At 36.6% G+C, this 26,113-nt stretch overlaps 2 protein-coding genes across 3 annotated transcripts in view; one reads left to right on the forward strand and one right to left on the reverse strand.

Annotated features, from left to right (window-relative positions):
* Window positions 1-14,110, reverse strand: LOC128205867 (dolichyl-diphosphooligosaccharide--protein glycosyltransferase subunit 2-like). Its single transcript, XM_052907892.1, has 17 exons — window positions 13,978-14,110; window positions 13,452-13,645; window positions 13,065-13,269; window positions 12,507-12,570; window positions 11,875-11,992; window positions 11,437-11,526; window positions 10,990-11,097; window positions 8,818-8,886; window positions 8,354-8,478; window positions 7,951-8,160; window positions 7,032-7,236; window positions 3,668-3,772; window positions 3,282-3,362; window positions 2,584-2,679; window positions 1,908-1,983; window positions 1,385-1,514; window positions 1-924 (listed from the first exon to the last, which is right to left on the reverse strand). The coding sequence occupies exons 1-17, from the start codon at window positions 13,985-13,987 to the stop codon at window positions 903-905; spliced, it is 1,908 nt and encodes a 635-aa protein (XP_052763852.1). The 5' UTR covers window positions 13,988-14,110; the 3' UTR covers window positions 1-902.
* The window catches only part of LOC128205869 (KICSTOR subunit 2-like), a 19,683-nt gene continuing 7,651 nt past the window's right edge, over window positions 14,082-26,113 (forward strand). The window contains exons 1-10 of one of the 2 annotated variants that reach the window (XM_052907893.1): window positions 14,082-14,217; window positions 14,474-14,595; window positions 16,636-16,779; window positions 17,239-17,420; window positions 18,486-18,623; window positions 18,892-19,030; window positions 23,842-23,943; window positions 24,132-24,226; window positions 25,428-25,593; window positions 25,848-25,937. In XM_052907893.1, coding sequence (XP_052763853.1) covers window positions 14,482-14,595; window positions 16,636-16,779; window positions 17,239-17,420; window positions 18,486-18,623; window positions 18,892-19,030; window positions 23,842-23,943; window positions 24,132-24,226; window positions 25,428-25,593; window positions 25,848-25,937 — 1,170 coding nt within the window. In that variant the 5' untranslated portion in view covers window positions 14,082-14,217; window positions 14,474-14,481. The remainder of the gene's footprint in view (window positions 14,218-14,473; window positions 14,596-16,635; window positions 16,780-17,238; window positions 17,421-18,485; window positions 18,624-18,891; window positions 19,031-23,841; window positions 23,944-24,131; window positions 24,227-25,427; window positions 25,594-25,847; window positions 25,938-26,113) is intronic. The other variant, XM_052907894.1, reaches the window with a different exon arrangement.

Here is a 26,113-nt window from a genome sequence, read left to right on the forward strand (position 1 = left end):
TTAAGACAAGTAATTTAAATTTAATTGTAATATATAAACTAATTCAATATTCACCCAACATGATTTTTTCTCAGTTAAACACAAAACATGATATTGCATAAATACATCAATTCAGATATGCACATGGAATTCACATGGAATCATTTTAAAATCCTAGTTGAAAGGACACGACAAAAGCACGATAAATAATGTAACACACTTTCTAACAACTTTTTTTTAAACAGAAACACATCTATTATTTTTACAATCGCATATATTTTAACTGGAGGCTTGTTTAAAATGGTCTTAAACATTTTCTTATAGTTGAAGGAAAATTTTAACAATGGGTCAGTTACAAATTTTGACTTAAAAGTATATTAAACTTAAGGAGAAATTAAAGACAAAAATACAGAAATGGCTCGGTTGTTATATTGGAAATCATCAGTCTTTAGATCCCAGGTAAATAACCTATTTCCCGCCTATGTTATTTTGAACAATCCGTGTTTCTGCTTCTACCTGATGAACATTTTCACTGCTTTATTCACAACTATCTACACATGTACCAAGTTCATACCTTTGAAAGTAAGGAATCTTTGGTATATTGAAAATTAAAATGTTGTAAAATATATTAATATAATAAATCTAACAATCTTAATTATTTATACATAGTTTAACTGACCTTAACGCATATGTCGTATTTTGTAAGATTTTACACCAAAATTCTGGATGATAATTTTTTTATTTTTTTTTTAATCAAGAGCAGAATTTACATGCCAAAATAAGAAATATGTAGTGTAAAAATGGTGGTATCCAGAAAAAGAACAGTGTAAATAAGTTATCTAGATGTGTGTTATGATCAAGGAAACACGCATCTCTCTCACACACTGTTGGACCCATTCATACTTCGCTGAACCTCTTGAGCTCTATGACGACTTTTCACCCTTCCTGAAATAACAATGGAAGACAATGTGTAAAACATTGTACCAGGATAATTGACAAGGGCAACTTAAGGAGGAGTCAGAGAAGCCCTCTACACATAATATGAATTACAGATAATTCACAGAAATGATTATCAAACCTTTATAGAGATATAATATAAAGTATAAAGTATCAAAAGAAATCTGTTCCAAGTAAGTAAGTGGGGACAGGTTGATATACAAATCCATCAACATAATAAAGTTTGTGATACAGCATTATCTGTGACTAGCAAAAAACAATAGCGCAGCTGAGCGTAGCTTACGTCAACATATGTCCAATTTTTCCACTTGAACAAGGGGCATCGCTTCTCATACATCAAAGCAAACATGATATGCCTTGCTATATGTGTGGGTACTGCCTCTAGTAATGTGAACCGTTTTCATTTGATTATCTAAAAAAACAAGAGACAAGGTAACAAGACTCTCACCTTCTTGCAGCTATAGCACTAAGCATTCTGTTTCCAAATATAAAGGTGGGAACGCCCAGCAACCCAAGGTAGCGTAACGTCTGGAACATGTTCAGGTGAGTCCAGTAGCAGTAGTACAGACCAAACACGGCTGGAACAAGCAGGGGAATGTTGTTAACAAGTTACCAAATAGTCAAACTTCATTCATTTTTGAATATAGGTAAGCTACATAATTAATGTGCAAATACTAGTAAAAATGATCAGTTGATAAAAACAATCCTGTGGATCTTCGCTGTATGGGTTAACTTGATATACATTGCCAGTAAACAAGTAAGTCTGATAGTCAAAATGTTCATGTTTCAATCTTTAACAGAGATACTCCACTGCATAAACACTTAACCCTCTCATGGCCACCTAAAATAAGAACTTGAGGCTTCTACAATATAATTATATGTAGAAATCACACTCTAGCAGGGTTTATATCTGGCAATAGTCATCTTTAGTATGAAGTTTGAACACACTTAATATTAGTAACATCCCTTACCTGCAAGACAGACATGGAATCCGATAGCACTGACGGAGAATGGGAAGTTGGAGATGTTCACACCAACCTTCATCCACTGCAAACAGGAGAAAACAGTTTTGTTCACTAAGACTTACAAACGTTTTATTTCCATATTGCTTAAAGTAAAAAAGTTATGTCGGACAAAAGCTCATTGAGCTAATGTTTCTTGTTAACATCAACCTGACTTCAAATATGTTTTATCTTGTAGTAAAAACATTCCATTGGTGAGAATGTGTTACAGTCTTGCATGTACATATGCATGTTCTGTTCATGATGCCAATGTTGGATTTCAAAAGACAGTGAGTATAGCGTAATAACATAACAATTTATATTGTATGTACCGTAATTTACAGTAAATTAATATCTAGTGTGTTTTTAACATTGATGCTAATAAAAACTGTATCTGGGAGAAAATATGCATACACAATTAAAAAAAACTCAGATGTCTGTGTCTGACAATTAAAATATACTGAAAATATTGTTTTATTATGTTTTATTACTGGAATGTCATTATCACAAAACATTATATAGAGACAATAGTCTTCCAAAATACTGTAACCCATGAATATATTTTGGGAAAGGTTACAACCTAACACACTCGGGCAATTTACATGAACAAGCTATGGTTAAGTGGGCCCAACACAGAGTTACTTACGCAGAGGAAGAGGACCGCAAATGGTACCAGGACCAACAGGGTGAACGCCATGGAGACCGTCTGGGATGGCCGCTTCTCTGGTTCACGGAACAGATGCTGGAATAAAGTCATACTTAATTTTGAACACCCACAATTTCCTTAAGCCAAGAGCCAAATGGTTTTAACAATCAAATTGTCATTTGGCATATGTCCTTCTTCCATGAGGGAAACTCGGCTCATTGTATGTGTAGCCATTTTTATTTTATTAATTATATTATTTCCATTTCAAATTTAAGAGACATAGCATGCTTATGAAAAATCGTATTCATTGTATAAAATTTTACTTATAGAATATATAACAGACTCCAAGTCAATAATTTCACAGTATAGTACACTCTGAATGGCTTGCTCGTCAAAAGTCAAAACTATTTTCCCAGGGTCATGGAAGCTCAAAATATTGCCCAAGTTCGATCCAAGCTTACCTGGTCTTTCCTGGAGAGGTGGCAACCGTTTTTGATTACTGACCAGAAGCCAGGTTATAACATTGCATTAGAAAATATTTCTTAAAGTATCACATTCTGTCAAATATAGCAAATATGCAATTAACCTTAAGAAAATATTTAACCCACAAAGAAAGCTTGTAACTGCTACCAGCTTTACCAGCTACTATGTGATTTATAAAGGATTTCATGTAATAATATTATTCAAGAAAAACTAACCTTGATTTCCGGTTTCTTAGCATACTGGTCTTGTTTCTCGGCTTTGCCCGGGGCTGCTGGGAAGGTCAGTTGAAGATCGGCCTAAAAAGGATATTTCTTAAGTTTTAAAGTAACAGCCATAGCAGTTTAAATTTTAAACTTGTATATTTTTAAACATTTTAAAAGTTATTACAGCTTGTACTGTACATTACACGCAGGTTGTTATAACAATACCACAAGGGAATGGGGTCTTATTTTATGGATTAAGAATCCAGTTGTCAGATATTGAAACGACAACGCAGTCACATGTTAACCTTAAAAACTCAGAAAGAAGCGCTAGCCAGTAAACCATAGACATGTTATTTTGTATTCACTACAAGTAAAGCACAAGTCCCCAAATCACTCACAAGGTTCCATGCGATGGGGTTCTCAATAACAGCATCTCCAATCACCAGCTCCAGACTGTACTTCCCAGACTTGTAGCCGAAATCCTTGGCACTGCTTCCTACATTCTGTAAACATCAAGATGAGGTTAATAATAGTAACTCATTCAAAAAGGTTCATAGAAAATGCTTCATGCAATCTACTTTTTGCTAAAGGTTAAATCTAGTCGAAATAAATCAGAGCTCCATTTAACTCATAAATAAGCATTAAAAATTCTGAAAAAGAAATGGATTTGGAACCTTTGTGTATAAAAACATCTTTTCATATCAATTGGCAAACTACTCAGTAACCGAGGTATTTATCAGATTTTCATGTATGGAGGGTAGCTTAATACAAAGTACCAGCCTATAACTTTCCTTTACAAACCCAAATTCTATTAAATTAAAGGTCAATGCGTAGATTTGTCTATTTTTGCAACTGGTTTAGAATCTTCTTTAAAAATGATACCTCAAACAAGACATCATTCTTTCTACACTGAAAGGTTTTAGTTGGTAAATACTCTTTGTATTTGAAAGTATATGTTCTGATTTTTCAGGGTGTAACATAGCTTTTGGTTAAAAATCTGGAGGTAAATTACCCTTTTACCCAAAACCTTATCTGGAGCTACTATTAATATAGATTAGTCAATACACAAACATTTACTGATCAATTGCAAATTTGTAATGAGTGCAAAGCTAAATTCTTCATGCTCTTTGACAAGCTGTGTTTTTAAAAAGAACATTCATTTAAGAGAATGAATATTGTTTTCCATTATTGCTGAATAAAGAAACACAAAGATATTAATCTGAACTTTCTAAAAAAAAAAATCATTAAAAAGTCACTTTCACAAAACATCGTTTAAACAAGAGATGTTTGTCAAACATTATGCCCCCCCTGAGCGCCATGTTGTCAGGATTATATGGACAATTGAATGAAATATGCATGGACCGGAATGACAGCTGATTTGTTGCTGTTTTAAGATTATGACCATTAAAGTGTGAGGATAAAGTGTGTTATGCTGTCATGACCTTTGACTCTATGAACTCAAAATCCAGAGTCATCAGCTGGTCACCAGAAACCTAAATGTCAAGTTTGAGGGCCATGGGTGCAGGCATTGTCAAGTTATCACAAGACAAGTTTTTTTCGTTCAAGGTCACTGTGACCTTGACCTTTGACCCGAGGACCCCTTAAATCATAAGGGGTCATCTACAAGTCAGATGCAACTCCAAGTCAAGTTTGAAGGCCATGGGTTCAGGCATTGTTGAGTTATCACTCGGACAACCTTTTACCATTCAAGATCACTGTGACCTTGACCGTTGGCTCTATGAATCCTAAAATCAATAAGGGTGATCTACTGGTCAGGCTTAACATCCATGTCAAGTTTAATGATCATAGGTTCAGGCATTGTTGAGATATCAGTGGGGGAAGATTTGTTAACTTTTTTGCATTAAAGGTTACTGTGACATTGACCTTGGCCTGATGACCCCCATAGTCGATAGGGGTCATCTTCTGGGCAGGCCCAACCTTCATGTCAAGTTTGATGACCATAGGTCCAAGAATTGTTGAGTTTGCTTTCAATGTCACTGTGACCTTGACCTTTGACCCCTAAAATCATAAGGGGTCATCTACTGGTCAGGCCCAACCTCCATGTCAAGTTTGAGGGCCATGGGTGCAGGCATTGTTGAGTTATCACTTGGACAACCTTTTATCATTCAAGGTCACTGTGACCTTGACCTTTGGCCCAATGACCCCTAAAACTAGAACTGTAAGCCATAGGCTAACGAATACCCCCCACCCCTCCATGTCTAGGTTGTTTGCCCTGGAGTTAGGCCGGACAAAGCTAATTTTGCCTAAAAGGGGAGATAACTCCAGTCAGGGTCATGTGACCTGTACCAAATTCACAGAGGCGAAAGTTTACAACATGGCCATTAATTTCTGAAAGTTTGATAAAGATTTGTTGAATAATAACAAAGATGAATCCCGGACAGGGCTTATTTTGCCTACTTTAACACATCAAGGGGAGGTAACTCTGGTCAGGGTCATGTGACCCGTACCAATTTCACAGAGGCGCAAGTTTACATCATGGCCATTAATATCTGAAAGTTTGAAAAAGATTTGTTCAATAACGACAAAGATGAATCCCGGACAAAAAAAAAACGGACGGACAGACGGACAGACAGACGGACAACCCGATTCCAGTATACCCCCCCCAAACTTTGTTTTGGGGGGTATAATTAATAGGGACAATCTTCTGGCCAGGCTCAACCTCCAAATCAAGTTTGAGGGCCATGGGTGCAGCCATTGTCAAGTAATCACTCGGATAACCTTTTACCATTCCAGGTCACTGTGACCTTGACCTTTGGCCCAATGACCCCTTAAATCAATAGGGACCATCTTCTGGCCAGGCCCAACCTCCAAGTCAAGTTTGAGGGCCATGGGTGCAGGCATTGTTGAATTATCAATCGGACATCCTTTTACCATTCAAGGTCACTGTGACCTTGACCTTTGGCCCAATGACCCCCAAAAACAATAGGGGTCATCTACTGGTCAGGCCCAACCTCCAAGTCAAGTTTGAGGGCCATGGGTGCAGGCATTGTTGAGTTATCAATCAGACAACCTTTTACCATTCAAGGTCACTGTGACCTTGACCTTTGGCCCAATGACCCCCAAAAACAATAGGGGTCATCTACTGGTCAGGCCCAACCTCCATGTCAAGTTTGAGGGCCATGGGTGCAGGCATTGTTGAGTTATCACTCGAACAACCTTTTACCATTCAAGGTCACTGTGACCTTGACCTTTGACCCATTGAGACCAAAAAACAATAGGGGTCAGCTACTGGTCAGGCCTAACCTCCAAGTCAAGTTTGAGGGCCATGGGTGCAGGCATTGTCACGTTATCACTCGGACAACCTTTTACCATTCAAGGTCACTGTGACCTTGACCTTTGGCCTGAAGACCCCCAAAAACAATAAGGGTCATCTACTGGTCAGACCCAACCTCCATGTCAAGTTTGAGGGCCATGGGTGCAGGCATTGTTGAGTTATCACTCGGACAAGCTTTAAAATTATTTTACCATTAAAGGTCACTCTGACCTTGACCTTTGACCCGATTACCCCCAAAATCAATAGGGGTCATCTACTGGTCAGGCCCAACCTTCATTAGAAGTTTGATGACCATCATCCAGGAATTGTCGAGTTATCACTCGGACAAGCTTTGGTCTACCGACGGACCGACCGACATACCGACATGCCTGTGCAAAGCAATATACCCCCTTCTTCGAAGGGGGGCATAATAAATCTTTAAAAGATGTTCTTTTTAGATCTCTACAAAAGAGGAACCTATGACATACCAGATCAAACTTGTAGTTGTTGGAATTATCTGCCTCCGCCACAAAAATGATCTCCTGCTTAGACTCGGCGTTAGTGAGTCTCACAAATGTCTGGTGTGCGGGAAAAGCTGAGCCCGACATCTTGTCCTTCAGCAAGAACTTCATGATCACCTTCTGGTGGAAGTCAGCCTCCAGGGCTGCGCCAACACGGCCTGGGTGTTGAACCCTGAAAAAGAAATTGTCAGGTTTTTTTACTCAGTAATACAAACTGTGACAAGCAGAAATAAGACTAATTGTTAAATTTAAATTACAAAATGGAACGCTTTGGGCATCTTGTGAACTTTATTTCACATGAAAAGAAACTTAATGACCATGGATCAAATAAAGTCAAACCATGGTCACTGCTAATCTAAGGCCTTAGATATTAGTTTATATACTAACATAGCATGCTGTCACTAACGCTTAACTAATGTAACGGGTATAACCCACCAACAGTTCTGGTGCTGTACCATGAAAAGATATTAATAGGTTTTTCTTTAATAAAACGTGTGCAGCAAACTCAGGAGGTTGGCGCCCAGTATAATAATTAAAGATATTTATAAGTTTTTCTTTAATAAAACGTGTGCAGCAAACTCGGGAGGTTGGTGCCGAGTATAATAATTAAAGATATTTATAGGTTTTTCTTTAATAAAACGTGTGCAGCAAACTCGGGAGGTTGGCGCCCAGTATAATAATTAAAGATATTTATAGGTTTTTCTTATATAAAACGTGTGCAGCAAACTCGGGAGGTTGGCGCCCAGTATAATAATTTAAAAAAATTGTTTATTCTAAACTGAGAATGGATAGTCTGAAGCATAGACAACAATAGCTTTGAGAAATAGTATAAATGAACAGCTACAAAAAGTAGGTATTTATTTTCAGTTCATGAAGTTTAACTCACCGTGTAGGTTTAGGTGCCACCACCTGGTCCCTGTCTGCCACACCGATTTCCACATTCTCCAGGGAGACCTGGGTTGTGACCTTGACAGTTACCGATGCACCAGTCACCCCCAGCAACCGTGAGTCAGCCTTGGCTGGGGCAACACTGATAGCAACGTTGTAGAAGCCACTGGATGGCTTGTTAGCCATAAAGTCCATCTCAAACAAGGCACTGAAGATTAAAGAGAAATGTAAAATAAAAATCAATCCTAAAACTCAAGAAGGTGCACACTAGAGATTGATATTGATTAATAATACCTTTTTATTTAAATTGTTGGAAACAAAGTTCCCAAGATTCTATACAATAATTATTTTTACTTTTAGAGTTAGAAATATGTGACAAACTTGTTAACATGTTCCCTTACTCATCAGAAGTAGCCTTAAATGGTTTCTTGCTGATGACGACAGACTGGTCTCCAAGGTTTTTGGCACTGTCTGCGGTCACTGTCATCTTGCCCAAGCTACCACCCATGATGTTTGAAACACGAACCTGCAGAATACAACAATATTGTGGTTTACTTTCTTATGGACAAGTTCCCAAGAATTTATATTTAACTCATAAACCGAAATAAAAAAGGCTGGGGTCAAGGGCCTTACCACACCTGGTATCTTGCAACTTTAGTACACAGGTCTTATGTGATTATCTTCAACAGCTTTTGGTATGGCCAAGACTTAAGTTTTTGGAAGGCAATGCCTAGGATAGCGGAGCTATTGCAATATCTTGACCTTTTTCTAAAAAACAACAACAAACAGACAGACAAGCTTAATACTAAACTTTATTTCTCAGGTAACAGAAAGCTTTCACAACATGTTGGAGTCACCATCTTACCTGGACTGTTGGTTTCGACTGGCTGACAGACACGGGGCTCGCCAAGGTTACAGCTACAGGAATATGGTACTGAAAGTGATAATATGGTTCATTGTTAGTTCATGTACATATTTTAAGGGCCCAGGGCCGAACAGACTAACTCCATTTAAATTAGTAGTAGGAGTAATGTCTGTCTTGCGATAAATTGTTCATCTATTTGAATTTGCATATAATTAGAACAATATAGAAAAAAACAAGAGCTGTCACAGTATGTGACGAGTGCCCCCGAATATGACATTGACCTACGAACAAGGTCAGTACATGAAAAGTTGATCTTGCCTTTACGTGTCAAATACATATGGCAAGTTATTTTAAATTGCCTCTGGACATATAAAAAATACCACCCATACTTGACAACCTACACTGTTATGTCCTTATATTCAGAATTCCCTTGTGAATAAACACTAAGTGTATCTTTCACCTTAGAGGTAGGGACATGGGTCTTGCACACGACACGTCGTCTTCGTATGTGGAACACATGTGGCAAGTTATTTTAAAATCTGTCCATACAAGAGAAAGTTACAGCCCGGACACGACAACCTATGCCCTATGTCCTTGTATGCAGCACTCCATTGTGAATAAACACTAAGTGTGACCTTGACCTTTGAGGTAGGGACACGGGTCTTGCACGCGACACGTCATCTTGGTATGTGGAACACATGTGGCAAGTCATTTTAAAATCTGTCCATACAAGGGAAAGTTACAGCCCGGACACGACAACCTATACTCTATGTCCTTATATGCAGCACTCCATTGTGAATAAACACTATGTGTGACCTTGACCTTTGAGGCAGGGACACGGGTCTTGCACGCAACACGTCGTCTTGGTATGTGGAACACATATGGCAAGTTATTTTAAAATCTGTCCATACAAGGGAAAGTTACAGCCCGGACACGACAACCTATACTCTATGTCCTTATATGCAGCACTCCATTGTAAATAAACACTAAGTGTGACTTTGAACTTTGAGGCAGGGACACGGGTCTTGCACGCGACACGTCGTCTTGGTATGTGGAACACATGTGGCAAGTTATTTTAAAATCTGTCCATACAAGGGAAAGTTACAGCCCGGACACGACAACCTATACTCTATGTCCTTATATGCAGCACTCCATTGTAAATAAACACTAAGTGTGACCTTGACCTTTGAGGCAGGGACACGGGTCTTGCACGCGACACGTCGTCTTGGTATGTGGAACACATGTGGCAAGTTATTTCAAAATCTGTCCATACAAGAGAAAGTTACAGCCCAGACACGACAACCTATACTCTATGTCCTTATATGCAGCGCTCCATTGTGAATAAACACTAAGTGTGACCTTGACCTTTGAGGTAGGGACACGGGTCTTGCACGCGACATGTCGTCTTGGTATGTGAAACACATGTGGCAAGTTATTTTAAAATCTGTCCATACAAGGGAAAGTTACAGCCCGGACACGACAACCTATACTCTATGTCCTTATATGCAGCACTCCATTGTGAATAAACACAAAGTGTGACCTTGACCTTTGAGTTACGGACACGGGTCTTGCACGCGACACGTCGTCTTGGTATGTGGTACACATGTGGCAAGTTATTTTAAAATCTGTCTATACAAGAGAAAGTTACAGCCCGGACACGACAACCTATACTCTATGTCCTTATACGCAGCACTCCATTGTGAATAAACACTTAAGTGTGACCTTGACCTTTGTGGTAGGGACACGAGTCTTGCACGCGACACGTCGTCTTGGTATGTGGAACACATGTGGCAAGTTATTTTAAAATCTGTCCATACAAGGGAAAATTACAGAGCCGGACGGACGGACGGACAGACGGTGCAATTTTAATATGCCCACCTTTGGGGGCATAAAAATTAAACAGGTACAGGGTTCTAACTTAAGAGTGAAAAGTGAGAGTCCCAAAGGCCCATTCAAGAGAATAAATGTGAGTTGCAGGTGTCTCTATTTCTTACATTTGTAAAAACAGTGAGGCAAGATTTAAGTCTGAAAAATGAAGCTATTTTAAAAAGGCTAAATTGGAAAAATTATCGAAATCATGCCATGTGTTGATAATACAACTTATCTTCCATTATTGCATGCATCTATAACCAATTCAACACATTTAAGCAATCAATTTTGCCAAAAACAGACCTTGTTAGTGGTAAGGATGGAGACAGCTGCCAGGAGTTTGTAGGCGGACTTCAGTTGGTGGACATGTTTACGGCTCAGCAAATAGTTGGCAAACTTCAACACTTTATCCTGAAACATAATACACATACATGAAGATCTTCAATGGTTTACCATGTTTTTTTTATCAAATATATGTTTCTAAACTTTCATTGTCACTGTACGAGGCATACAGATGACAAATAACAACAAAATGTATCATCACGTTATACAACTGTTCTATTTATTTGACCAAAAATATGAGTAAAACTTCTACATCGTTGAATGATAGAGTTAAAGAAATTTTCATTTGTAACCCTATCACGTTTAAATAAAGTCTGTAAAATAATCAAGTTCTCATTTTTTCCTTGCCAAGTTAAGAAAGAATATACCTTTAATTGCCAAAAGTAATAAATGAATGAGAGTATCTACCTGAGAAATAACCGGAGCCTTGTTGGCCTTGGCAGATAATTTGTAGGCCCCTTCTACCACTGAAGCTGTCACGAATAAACCACCTTCGTACTGAAAGGACAACAATTAATCATGATGAGTTCATCATATTTCAGAAGAAAATGAATCAGCACTGCCCACACCCAAATACTTCCAAATACTAAAATGGATTGCAAACATTAATTTATATATAAAAGAACAATATAACAATACAGATTATAAGTATCATATATGCATTAATTTTTTTTAAAGCAATGACTTGTCAATTAGAGCTCGCTTTTTGACACCTGCATCACTTTTAAAACATTAAAATACGAGTACATACAATCCTCACAATGTAGATGTGATAAATAAGTTTTCTGCCTAAACGTTCATGTAAGTCAGATTGTATCATCAATGCATGAATTTCCACGCACATACCTGAAGATATTTATCATCCACTTCATCGGCTTGAGCTACAATGTCTTCTATCAGGTCAAAGTATCTGTTCACATCAGCCCCTCCTATCTCTGACACAATGTTGAAGGCAAAGCCATGGCTGCAAGAGAAAAGGTATAATGATTTATATATCATAATTCAACATGTCTTCTATTGAGTTGAAGTATTTATAGACATCATCTATCTCAGACACAAAGATCGAGGTAGAGAGCCATCACTGCAAGAGAAAATATGCAAACTCATAATTAAACATAGTTTGGTCGATAATGTTTTTATGAAGACTATGTATTTTTAAATGAAGTCAGAGAAGTTTGGCTAAGAAATAAAATAACCTCAAAACTGAAATTTAAATTGTTCACTTTAACAAGAATGAAAGAATTCAAAAAAAGAAAGATTTATTCATGTCATAATTCCAATGAACCAAAATATTACCCTACTATCTAGTCAAGCATGGAATTGCGTCATTTTACAATTGTCAATTTTATTATTAACTAACTAAACAATTTTGATATTTAAAACTTTACTCCTAAATTCTAAACAAATGAAATCTCTGTTAAATCTTAAAGATTAGTATCTTGGCCTAAAAATCTCAAAGATTGGTTTTATCGGCTTACCTCATGGGGCTGTCATCTTTCTTCAAGGCTTCAGTCAAAGCTGCTGTAACTTTGCCATTATCAACTGAAATTGGCATAAATCATAAGAAAAAAATCTAAAAAACTTTCAATGTTTAATATGAACTTTTTTACACAGTTTATGCTGTAAACTTTTGTAATTTGAAACACAAGCTTGATACTTAAACAGACTTGACACCAGATTATGCCATGGCAAGAAGAGACTTACATAAAATTGATATCATTGTGTACAATGCATCGATTTTAACTTATTGGTGTATCACATTTATTTGGTTTGTCTACCACATAAATTCCAGTATTTGTATCTGTACTCATCACATGTCTTTCACATGCTATTTGAGGCCATCTGGTGTCAAGTCCCATAAATGTCAATCATAAGCATAATCTGATTGTCTTTCCGTTAGTTTAATGATAATTACATATTATTTTAAAGAAAAATTTAACCCTTTACCTATTTGCTAAAGTATTATTTTGTAGTTTGAAAGACAGTCACATGGACTTGATCATTACTTCAGTCGAACATTTAATTTAATAACTCACCAGTCAGTCCCAAATTTTTAAGGGCAAAGAATGAGAAGTAGATATCAGCAACGCTGGAATCCTGAGAGATAGCATCCCCAAGCAGTTTCTGGGCACTGCCAGGTGCCAGCTTACAGTTACTCAGCGCTTTTGCTGCTGTTGAAGCGTGGAACCAGGAAGCCACACTGTTGGTGTCAACACTGGATGTTACACTTTTACACACCTCCTGAAAAGAAACAGATATTGCTATAAAGCATAGTATTTCAATGTACACAATTCCCTCATTATGACAAAGATGGAGACATGCCAATGGTTAACTTTATTTCAAAATCGAGCAAAAACTAAATGCAATACTTTTAATCATGTAATAGAATTTCAAATAATTATTTAAGAATACAAATTACAAACCTGCTCCTTTGCAATTGTTGCTCCGAGCAGCTTAAGACCAAGTATAGAATAATGTGCATTTGCGGCATCTGTGAACGGTTGTGCTGCTTCAAACACTGATCGCAGACGATCTCTGTCCACAGTTGTCAGAAAAGTGGATGGTGTCAAAGCCTGTCCGACAACCGCTACTGCGAACAAGTACAGAATTGATGTTCCTGAAATAAAATGACATAAAAAAAAAAAATCAATCACAAATTCTAACATGTGTAGGACACTCGTTTACATCCGTTGATAGACATGACACATTACAAAACGACTTATTAGTTGGATGAAATTAAAAAAACACGTGCCGACGTGGCATCTTTAAAAGCCGAGCCGGCCAGACGCATCGTGTAACAATGGTGAAAGTAAGTGACAACAAGTAAGTATATTAGTTGCATACAATAAACGCAACTTTAATTCAACCTAAACGATAATAATTGATCGTATGTTATCTTTCAGACATGGAATAAAATGCAAAACTTTCCGCATAAAACACGACACTTACCCTTCGCCATTTTTACAGGTCACTTCCGGTTCACATACGGAACTTTAGAAAAATATACACTATGAAATCTGCAAAAGTGACTCGAATTAATTATTTACAAAATAATATATTATAGGTTTTAAATTTTCTTAATGTGTTAATGTTTTTATTCCTATCTAAGAGTAGTTTTTGTATTTTCAACCTTACGATCTGAAGAATATTTTACTTGTTGGATTCACTGAAGTGTGAACTTTTCTGAAGGTTGCATTACACTAACAATTAATTATTGTTATAAACCTGTAAATATCTATTAAATCAATGCCAAATCTAATATTGATTAAACTGACATGTCATGTCATATATTGTTGTTATCGTGAAAATAATTAGAAATTTTGTTTATCTCTATTTTGCACATACTGTATGACATATTTGCGACAAAAATCTTTTTAAACTAAAGTACAAACTTGAACTACTTATTAAAATTTTCTCTTTATGTTTGAATAATTTTTTGTTGTAGACATAACAATGTCACTACCAACAACACCAGGGTCACCGCCAGGGGCAAAGGAGAGCGGAACTCTACAGACATACTTCCAGGCCCTAGGACAATTTGCGTATGACAAGGCAAAGGAATTAATGGTGTGAAATAACAAATTATTTTATTTTATTTGGACATACATATATTTACAGCACTACTTGGCGTATTTTGGCTTAAATTATGTGTACTCATATCTATGCAGGTTCTGGTGATGCACCATGGACCTTTTTAACTAGATTGGTGGAGTTGCATTTGGGTTCATATGTTATACCATGAGATATATTTGTACACATATTTCCTTACATTTTGCTTATATATATATATATATATATATATATATATATATATATATATATATATATATATATATATATATATATATATGTATATATATATATATATATATGTATATATATATATATATATATATGTACATGTTTCTGATATATTTCAGTCAGATTCAATCACAAAATGATGAGCATTTGATTTAAAATATTTGATTAAGGTTTTTAGTTTGAATAATTTTTAAACTTACCGTGCAAAATCAGTAATAAATAGCACCAGATTGGCACCAAAAATATTTTTTTCTGTAACGAATCTCAAGACAATTATTTAATACCGGTAAAATGTTTTACTCTTTGATATCATAATTGTAAATTTTTTTACAAAAATGAAAAAAGAAAATTGAGTCAGAGCCCGGGTTCGAACCAGTGTTGCCAAAATTGCAGTCCAGTGTTGTATCCACTGTGCTACGAAGGCTTTATGTAAACTTTAGGAATATTTAAGCTATATACCTAACTTGGTAATATCACGTGATAACATCGACCAGCCACACATCAGGTAGACATACCTAGTAATCTTTTTAAATGGAAAAATACGAAAAAACTGCGAAAAATAAATTAATTGTATACTATGTGGTACTTCAGTTAGTAAATATCAATGAATTGTACACATTGATACCAAGTTTATGTCAGTTTTCGACAATTTTCTCTTTTTTTTTTTAGCTATTTCTTCATACGGAGTACAGCCCCTTTAAAGGGACTATGTCACAGATTGGCGCCAAAAAAAGTTTTTTTCTGTAACGAATCTCAGGACAATTATCTAATAGAATGTATTAGGCTTTGATATCATAATTGTAAAAAAAAGTACCAAAATGTAAAAAAAAATTGTGCCGGAGACCGGGATCGAACCCGCGTCGCCAAAATTGCAGTCTGGAGTCTAACTCACTTAGCTACAAAGGCTTGTACTTAACAGGTGACATAATTAAGCTATAAACCTACCTCGGTAATATCAGGTGATAACACCGACTAGCCAATCACGCATAAGGAATGAATTCTACCTTGTAGACATACCCAGTACTCTTTTTTAATGGAAAAATACGAAATAACTGCTTTATAAGTTTTGTTAACCCAATATCGCTGTACTGACTTACACAGGGCAGAACATGAGAGCTCACCAGCCTGGATAAATCACAGCACTACTGTCTGCTGTCTACTGTCCGACCTATGTGAGTCAGTACTGTGACATTCTCCCTCAGATATATGTCATTGAATATGAGGATACCAGTGCTAGAGGGTACATAATTAAACACTGAAATTGCCTCCCCCATCCATCTTCTAGGAAAAGAACCTTCAAACTCTCTATGCATTCAAACCATCTATGTTTTATGCTCAAGTTCAAAGGGCACATGCCTAAAGTTATGCCCCCAAAATGAGGCCATCTATTTTCGAAATCCGGTATGCGCCCTTTGTAAAGCATGGCTATTATAAGCTCTTTGTTGAAAACTTGTATGTAACTTCCATCTCATTGAGCTAGTCTTGGTGTTCTGAAGAATCTTGAATTGTATATATAATACATTTAGACAACTAAATGTAAAACATCTCCTTCCATTTTGAAATGAATCCTGACTGATAATGTACACATATTATAATGTGTAAACTAACACAGGCATACATATAGTAGGTTTTGTATAGGTCACAGGGTTAGAAAAAAGTACAACCAGACCAGGGCTTGAACCAGGGACCCTTTGCTGACAGGGCTAGTGCTCTACCAAATAAGCTACCATGCTGCTTACACACCTTCTAAACACGTGAATAGCATATATATCTATTTTATGCTTTTTCAACTTCTCCGCTCTCCAGGACAAGGAGAAGGAGATCCACAAGGCAACGTTCGGCTCCTCGTGGGGGTTGATGGTGCACACGCTCTCGCAGTTCGCCACAGCTGAGAAGACATACAATTCCCTGGGATTTCTCGAACAGAAGTGGTTTGGTCGCCCAAAAGATGTATGTAATTGTTTCAAAAAATTCTAGCGGCAATTTTGTGCATGACAGAATCTCCACAGTAATTGTGCACTGTTAAAAGTATTGTTGAGGTACAAAATAACTCCTAGGGTTCTTAATGAAATTGGCCCTGATCCTGATACGTTACAGATTATGATAAATTAAGTTTCTGCAGTGTTAATAATCCCTTTTTTATGAAGACATTGTTAATTCAACATTTCGGAATTAAAATTCGACATAATAAGTAAGGCATTTCCTTTTTTTGAAACCAAACAACATTAAGGCATTTTAAACTTTGTGCATTGCAAATTATTCCTATACAGTAAACATGTTATGCTGTTTCAGCTGATATTCAGACATACATAACTTCTATTTTTTAGACTCCTGAATACATTCCTACACTCAGATATATGTAAATTCTTATGTATTCATACGTAAAAGTAGTCTTATCGATTTTCACAGACATTACGTAACTCCTACCTCGTTCTTCTCCAAGAGTTACGGCGCATGGAAGAGGCAGTCAGACAGCAGGACAGTGTTGCTATGGGGATGCCGGGCCCAGGGGCGGACTTTGAAATCCTCCTATCACATCTCTGTGGTCAGCTGTGTGAATACATCCGTGCCAGGCAGAAAACAATGGACTTGTATCCTTTGTTTGGTTTGTACATTTATATACTAATGTTTCTTCTAGGATTGACAAAGAGCATGGTTATTGTTTTCCATAAAGGGCACAGCTGTAATGCAACACTGTTTACACTTTCATGAACAGGCATCCTGGAACAACTGACATGTCATCTTCTACTCTGCCATCTGCTGGTTATGCACAGGACATAAACTGGGTATGCACCTCCTCATTCCCAAATAAACTGGCATCGGTTTAAAATGTATCTTGATCAGATTTCTTGTATTTAAGTATTTTTGGAAAATGACCTTTCCTCTTATAACTTATAACAGTAATAAACTACAGTTTTTCAAGCAGAACATTAGATTGGGAGCCTTTGAATGGGCAGAAGGTGCAGCAGTCAAAAATGGCAGGATGGTGCAACGCCAAGGTAAAATGGCCTTAAAGAAACACAACATGTAGAGAGGAGTTTATTTTTTTGGGGTTCCTTCATAACTTCTCATATCAGGATGGTAACCAGTAGTACCGTGCAATAAGTAGGGTGTAGATGAACTACATGGGTTACAACATACCAAAATATGCACATCTCTTATTGAACGCTTACTATGACAATATGGTACAAAGAGGTGACTACACCCACTACCCTTGCAAATTAAATTCTACAACTCACGCTTTACGTTTGTGTATAATTTCAATAACTCTGGTAGGTGTGCAATAACTATAACATAGTTTCCTGTAAGCAAAGTGTTAAGCACACTTAATCTTCATCTCAATATCCCAGGTTTGTTTTATGACCTTCATGATTTAAATTTGGTTGATGTTTACCATTGCTGGACATATTTTAGTGAGCTTAAGTATATCGAATATGTAATTATATTGACATACACTGTACTTTAGCTCAATATAAAATGTTTAAACTGAGTTGGACAAGTGGGTTTCCTATGGGTAATTAAGTTTACCTCATAAGAACAACCATTGTGAGAGCGAGCATAATATGCCTAGCTAAAGTAGCTTATTTCACAAACAGTGTAAGATAGACGACAAGTTTTGAGTACTGAAGGGATTTTAACTTAACCTGATATCCCAGCTATGAACAGATCAGCCTTATGGGGACCAATAAGAATATGAATTACCAAGACCTGGTGGAGGTTATAGCAGAGATCATCCACGTACACAGCCGCAACTTTCACCATCCCATACTGGCCTCACTGAAGTCAGGGTTTACGTAAGTCGCTTATTTAATACCTTAGCACTTTTGTAACATTCGTAAGAGTGTTTTTGCCATCCAATATTGGCCTCACTTAAGGCATGGTTTACATAGTCACCTATTTAATATCTAAACTCTTTTGTAACATTCTTAAAAGTATTTTCGCCTTCCAATACTGGTGTCACTGAGGTCTGGTTTAGTTCAGTCGGCATACTAATACCTTTGCGCTTTATAGTTAAAAAGCCTTCCATAATCCCTACCTTCATAGATAATGCTTTTTCTGCAGGTCGGAGTGTGACATAGTCAGCCACCTTCTTCAGGCCCAACTTCTAATGGCCGAGGGTCAGTTCCTACCCTCCCTTCTTCAACTCCACCAGGCCCACAGTAAACTGACTAGCTGGGGTGCAGCCTCACAAGCAAGAGAGGTAAACACATGAAGATTGATTGCCACCTTTTGAAACTTTATAGTTAGATGAAAATATTAAAACCCATAAAGACATTTTAAGTCTCTGCAGCAACTTCAAGCACACTGAACAGTGTAGATTCAGCCAAGGTTATAGCAAACTAGTAAGTTTGAGGAGTAGATTCAGCCAAGCTTATAGCAAACTAGGCAGTTTGAGGTGTAGATTCAGCCAAGCTAATAGAAAACTGGGCAGTTTGAGGAGTAGATTCAGTCAAGCTTATAGCAAACTGGGCAGTTTGAGATGTAGATTCAGCCAAGCTTATAGAAAACTGGTCAGTTTGAGGTGTAGATTCAGCCAAGCTTATAGAAAATTGGGCAGTTTGAGGTGTAGATTCAGTCAAGCTTATAGAAAACTGGTCAGTTTGAGGTGTAGATTCAGCCAAGGTTATAGCAAACTAGTAAGTTTGAGGAGTAGATTCAGCCAAGGTTATTCAGCCAAGGTTATAGCAAACTAGTAAGTTTGAGGAGTAGATTCAGCCAAGGTTATAGCAAACTAGGCAGTTTGAGGTGTAGATTCAGCCAAGCTTATAGAAACTGGTCAGTTTGAGTTGTAGATTCAGCCAAGCTTATAGAAAATTGGGCAGTTTGAGGTGTAGATTCCGCCAAGCTTATAGAAAACTGGTCAGTTTGAGGTGTAGATTCAGCCAAGCTTATAGAAAACTGGTCAGTTTGAGGTGTAGATTCAGCCAAGCTTATAGAAAATTGGGCAGTTTGAGGTGTAGATTCAGCCAAGCTTATAAAAAACTGGGCAGTTTGGGGTGTAGATTCAGCCAAGCTTATAGAAAACTGGGCAGTTTGAGGTGTAGATTCAGCCAAGGTTATAGAAAACTGGTCAGTTTGAGGTGTAGATTCAGCCAAGGTTATAGTAAACTGGGCAGTTTGAGGAGTAGATTCAGCCAAGCTTATAGAAAACTGGGCAGTTTGAGGTGTAGATTCAGTCAAGCTTATAGCAAACTGGTCAGTTTGAGGTGTAGACTCAGCCAAGCTTATAACAAACTGACCTGTTGTAGCTTCAATTATTTAAAGGGACTAGACACCAGATGATATAACTAAAGAAAAAAAAGAAAATTGTCAAAAACTTAGATAAATTGATATCTTTGAGTACAACACATTGAATCTTAATAACTGATGTATCACATCGCTTACAACAGATGTAATAAGAAATGATGATGTATCTTTGAAAGATTAAGCATATTTTTCCAATCCGAAAATTTAATGGGTTTGTCTACCAGGAAAAATCCCAGTTATTTTAGAAATTTGCCTCATACTACCTCAAATTAACAATTCTAGGCTTGATTTGAGGAAATACTGTATTTGCTGATTTTGGAACCATCTGGTGTCTAGTCCCTTTAAGTCCACTAAGCCAACAGCATCACCAATTTCTTTGTAAGCTAGAGTGGCACACCTCAAAGTAAAGTGATAAGTCTAGGTTTGGCCTTAGAGGCAAGGGAGGTAAGTTGGTTGACTTTTCTAGTAATAACCTTTGTATCTGGGGCTTGTTTCATTACAGATTGTAGTTGTTAGTTGGAATTACCTTTGTTTCATATTTTGCTGAATATTTTTGTGATCTGAACTTCAGCCAGTATCATAATTAAACAGAACAGAACAGAACATTTGTTTAGATACAAGCACATACAGCTTATGATCATCAAAATAATCATAATTAAAGTTGAAAACAGTTTAAGAAATCAGTGATTGTTATATAATGACAGCATTTAAGACTGTTTAAGTTACAACTAACATCCCGAATTAGGCCCAAAGCTAGTATTCAATATAATTCTTATCCTTGTTATTAGACATGCCTCAGAAATTCCTTTCAGTCTATTGGCCATTATTTTTACAGTCCAATCAAAACACTTTTACTCTTTAATCTAGGTTAAATCTCAGTTGGTTTTTAAATACTACCTGTGGTATGCTTTAGATTTCACCTGGACTGGTTCACCAAATTTCATACTCAAAATTAAGCTTTTTAAAACAAGTGCTGAAGTAATATTCGTGCAGCCTTGGATTTGAATCCCATCAGGAGAATGTTCTCTTGGTATCACACAGTGGAGGCCAGGAAGGGAACTCGAGAGTGATTCATATCACCAATAGTTATAAAAATGCAGTAATATAAACTTAAAAGGAAATTTCAGTTTTAAGTAAACTTAAATGTTGAACTTTAGAGTTAGGCCAGTATTCAAAAAACTTCTTCAGTCATTTCCAAACATAAGTTTGTATCTCAATAGTCATCTGATATAGTTACCTGAACACTTTTGAATTACTTTCATTGACTGTATTTAATATGTACAATTATGTTACAAAATCGATACACTTCTTTTACTTTGACAATAAAAAAATTGAAAAATTGACTTAAGATAGAAAATGACAGATAATGTTTTATGAAAAGCGGCCCTGTAATATTGGAAATCACCGTTAAAATTGATATGTTATAACTTATACCATTAGTTCATGGAAGGCAAAGCGTAAAAAGTCGTTGATTAATGGTGTTTCCTGTTACATTTAGTCTTGCGAAGTTGAGACTGTTTGTCATCTAGTAAGAACATGTTGTGCATTTGTGTGTATATAATGCATAGACTTTTATTTCATTTTTATAATCATATTTGCATTGCATGTCACTAGCTTGTTGTTTTTTGGAAGAAAAAGTCCAGTTATTGTCATAGGGTTAATGTCATTTTTATTTAGTGGCATCAGCATTGTGCAAAAACCTAAGTTTAAACTTTAATAGTCACTAAACCCTGTTTAAAATATTCAAATGAAACTTGGTACATATGTTGCAAGAAACTATCTGCACACGTATATGAAGGGCTGTTATTCTTGCCTTAAAAATGATTGAGTTATGCCCCTTTTTTACTGAAAAAAACAACAACACACCAGTGTTGGCCTGTGCTTCATGGGGCTCTTATTTAATTGTACATGTATAATGAGACAGTCTTCAGGCTCTTTATTTTCAATGTTTGTCATCATCTTGCTTTGTTTGTTACCTTAGATGTATACTGTTGTTGAGCTACACTTGTCAAAATTAATTATTTAGTCATTTATCAAAACAATGCCAGTTTTACATTCAGATTTCATTAAATCTTTCACATTGTATGTACAGGATTCCCACCGTCAGGAAAAAGTCAGGGAAAAAGGGAAAAAAAATAAGGTCAGGAAATTATCAAATGGTCAGGGAAATTTGGAAAATGGGCAAAAGTCAGGGAGATGTCCAATAAATTTGGAACCTGAGATTGAGGGCCGAAGAAACAATTTTCTAAATAGCAGAAAAAATGGAAATTATTTTGAAACAAAAAAAGGTGAATTAAAAAAAAAGCCAATACACATGGTGAGTGTTGGCTGATGGGGAGGATGGAGGCCAACTTTATTAATTATGCTCATAGATGACAAATTAAGCTCCTTTGAACACCAACAGTTTGGTCAAATACGGATTCGGTTAGGGAAAAGTAAGGGAATTTTATTTTCTATGATTTGTGGGAACCCTGAATTGTAACCCTGGAAGACTCCTGTACTATATTGACGGAACGTTTTTTGTCAATATTTCTGTTAGCAACATTTAAATGTTATTTATCAAGTCAGCTGATCTTTATTAATATTTCAACAATTGTACACAAACATGTGACACTTCATCAGTTTTGTTGAGTGTATTAATACTAGAACCATATTATGTCAGATAAATTTTATTTTCAAGATATGGTATTTATTGCATGTCATAGGCCAGATTTTAAATATTCTCTGTTTCCCTTCTCATGACCCTGGTACATGTATATGAAGTGTGGGTCAGGTGGTCGATATATAATTTTACATTATTATAAAGAATAGAGAACAAACCTTTAGGCGGGAGTGTTTAATTATGTTTATTTTGTAAATATTTTTTTGAAAACTGGGTCAGACAAACAGAAAGAGAAAATACTTATACAATTACTTGTTTGTGGTAAAAAATATAAAATTTGAAAGCAGGGATTTGGGATGTAGTGAGTCATTCATATTTTGGAACAACTACGTATTTGAAACGCAACAAAAAAATGGTTATGTTGCACCAAAAAAAACTTTAAGCAATAACAGCATTCGAGTCGGCCCAGTTTCTGGTCGGTTGTAGGAGGGGAAACATTTAATATTTTATTTGAGGTCTGAAATATAATAAAAACTATTATACTTGTGACTACACAAAATCAATTTTGACTGCAAAAAAAGCAAAAAGTAATTGTAATTGTCAACAACATAGTTGTTGGACTTAGTTATGCTTGCTTGCAAGTTGCTTGTATTGCAGACACTTTTCTGTTTTATCTTTGATTCTCCATGTTATTGTACATGTACCTGTGCTGTGATGAATGATACTTATTTGTAATGGAATTTCAGTCTCTCCAAAAAATGCCAGCTCCATTTAAACTTAGAAGTTATAAAATGGACTAATGGTACAAAAATCTCTACCAATTGCAGCTTAAGTGAAGTTTGATTCATTTATGATTAATAATAAGACATGATTGATAATCACAGATCTTATGATGTAAAACTTATCCTGATGAACAAAATGTTCACCGTGTAATATTTTAACTTAGCTGAGGCCACAATTTAAAATGCTTTTGTTTTGCCTTACCTGACGAACAATTTTAGGTGTGGTTAGATAGGTTGGGTTTCTTTAATACTGAGATGAAAATTATAACCACTGGAGAGGGTCAACACCTTAGTGGGTAGTGGATAATTTTGTGAGTCGGTCAGGTAAGGTCAAACTAACCATGTATTTATTGTGGCTTGACAACTGTCTCTTCTTTCCAGACAGTTAAGAAGGGAATGTTTGGTTCCACCACCAAAACACTTTCCTCCTTGCCAGCTCTTTACTCCTGGTTGCTAAGATACAAGTGTCTTCTTGTTGCCAAGGTAACGTGAATTATTGGTGCTTAAATAAAAGTGCAGTTTTTTTGCCATTGTAACATTTCTCCTGGTTGTTAAGATATGTATTCTTGTTACCAAAGTCACATGAATTCTTGTTGCTGAAGTTTATTTTGATACTTATTGGTGATTATATGGATCATGTAATTTAACCTTAACGCTTATTATATTTGCAGTTCAGCCTGTACTTCTATGATGTGCTCTCCAAGCAAACAACGTCAGTAGATATGAAAGGTCTATCTGCCAAGAACTGTGAGGACTATGTTGCCAAGTAATTAGTCTTTAAAACAGATTTTACAGTTTCATTTGAGTGTCCAGCCCATGTACATTGAGTAAGAACAGCTGCACAATGGCTGTTCTGTTTATGTGAGTCACCTCTTAACGAAACATGAGTTTTCCTGGAAACTAGACATGAATGTTCATCAAGTTGATGCAGCATGTCACATGCAAGTCCCAGGTCTCTACCTTAAAGGTAAAGGTCACACTAAGAGGCTAACTGTCAAAATGAGTACTGTTGATTGGACTCTTATCCAAATTTTGTCCGGGTCATATCTTTACCATGCATTATAGGATTTTCAAGAAACTTGCAATGAATGTTCACCATGATGAGGTGGCCTGTCGCGCACAAGACCAATGTCTTAAAGGTCAAGGTCACTTTTAAAGGTCAAAAGGTTAAATGATAACTGTTGATGGGACTGTACTTTCTCCAGGCCTTGTCTTTAATATGCATTTTAGCATTTTCAAGGAAGTTGAAATGAATGTTTATCATGATGAGGGGCATGGCGCGTCTTAGTTCTGTACCTCATTTCAAAATGAGGAACGTTATAAGAACAGTACTATGTCTGCTCTGCATCTTAACCATGCATCATAGGAATACCAAGTAGCTGGGCACATATGTTTTCCATGATGAGGAAGTGTGTTGGGTATAGACTCGGGCCTGTATCTCAAAGGTCAAGGTCACACTTACAGATCAAAATGATTTGTGTTTATAGGCCAGTAATGTGTCCCAGCCACATCTTAACCATGCATTATTGGATTGTCAAGTAACTTACATATGGTCACCATTCCGAGGCTGTGTGTCACATGCAAGACCCAGATTGATACCTGATAGGTCAAGGTCACAACATTTGAGATTTCACTTTATTTTTTTGGTTGGATTTAGAGATGCACCTCTATATCTCTAAACGGAGAGAAAAAATAGACATGCATGTCTAAATTACATAAAGGTGCATCTCTATTTTATATACAACAACTAGTAGAATGTAACCAATTTGTGTGTCATATAAACGTCTTAATTACAGTGTTTGCTATCTTTTCAACTCCTTATAATTGACATAGCAGCCAGTATTTTCTCGAGGCATGTAACTAACTGTTGCTGTGTTTCATTTAATTGTACTGAAAGTAGATCAGATAGATACCAAGGGCTAAAAATGTATTGTTAATATTGTATATCTGAACATGATGGTTTCCAGGGTTACAGCATTCCAGAAGAAGAGTGATGCGAGCCACGTATGTCTTGTGCTGGACACTCAGGGGCTAGAGAGTCCATATAGGGGTCCAGGGTATACACATCCTGATCGCCAGGGTGACACACCCAAGGGGCTGGACAGTTACCCCACTATCTTCTCATTCCCAGGGGTGAGTTGGGAAATATTTTAGGGATAAACTGATGAACGATTTGTCATTTAATTTCATTTGAGGGGTTAATATGTTAACACATATTCTGGAAAATGTCTTTGATTAAATAAAGCTGCTTTACTTGAAAGTACACAATGTACACAAATTTAACTTCAATGTTGACTTCACTGCTAGCATTTGACACAAATGTAATGCAAATCATTCATCCTTTACAGGACTGGTTTCATCTCATGACATGTTTGTTTTTACCTCAGGAGCAGCCTGTTGGTCACTGGCCAAATGTTGTAATGCTCATTTCTGACAGACAGGCAGACACCGACAGGGTCCAGTTTGTTTATGATAAGGTGAGATTCGGGTTGACTTGTTAAAAAACTGCGTGGGTTATCACAGATCATGACCAAACCATTTCACCAACTTGACCTCTGTCTTGTTTTTATAGTTGTGTAATGTTTGTTGTCCTGTTGCATTATGTGCCCTTGTCTGGTGTAGCATTATGTGCCAATGTCAGGTGTAGCATTAT

This window comes from Mya arenaria, chromosome 10 (assembly GCF_026914265.1).
Source record: "Mya arenaria isolate MELC-2E11 chromosome 10, ASM2691426v1".
Classification (NCBI taxonomy): Eukaryota; Metazoa; Mollusca; class Bivalvia; order Myida; family Myidae; genus Mya; species Mya arenaria.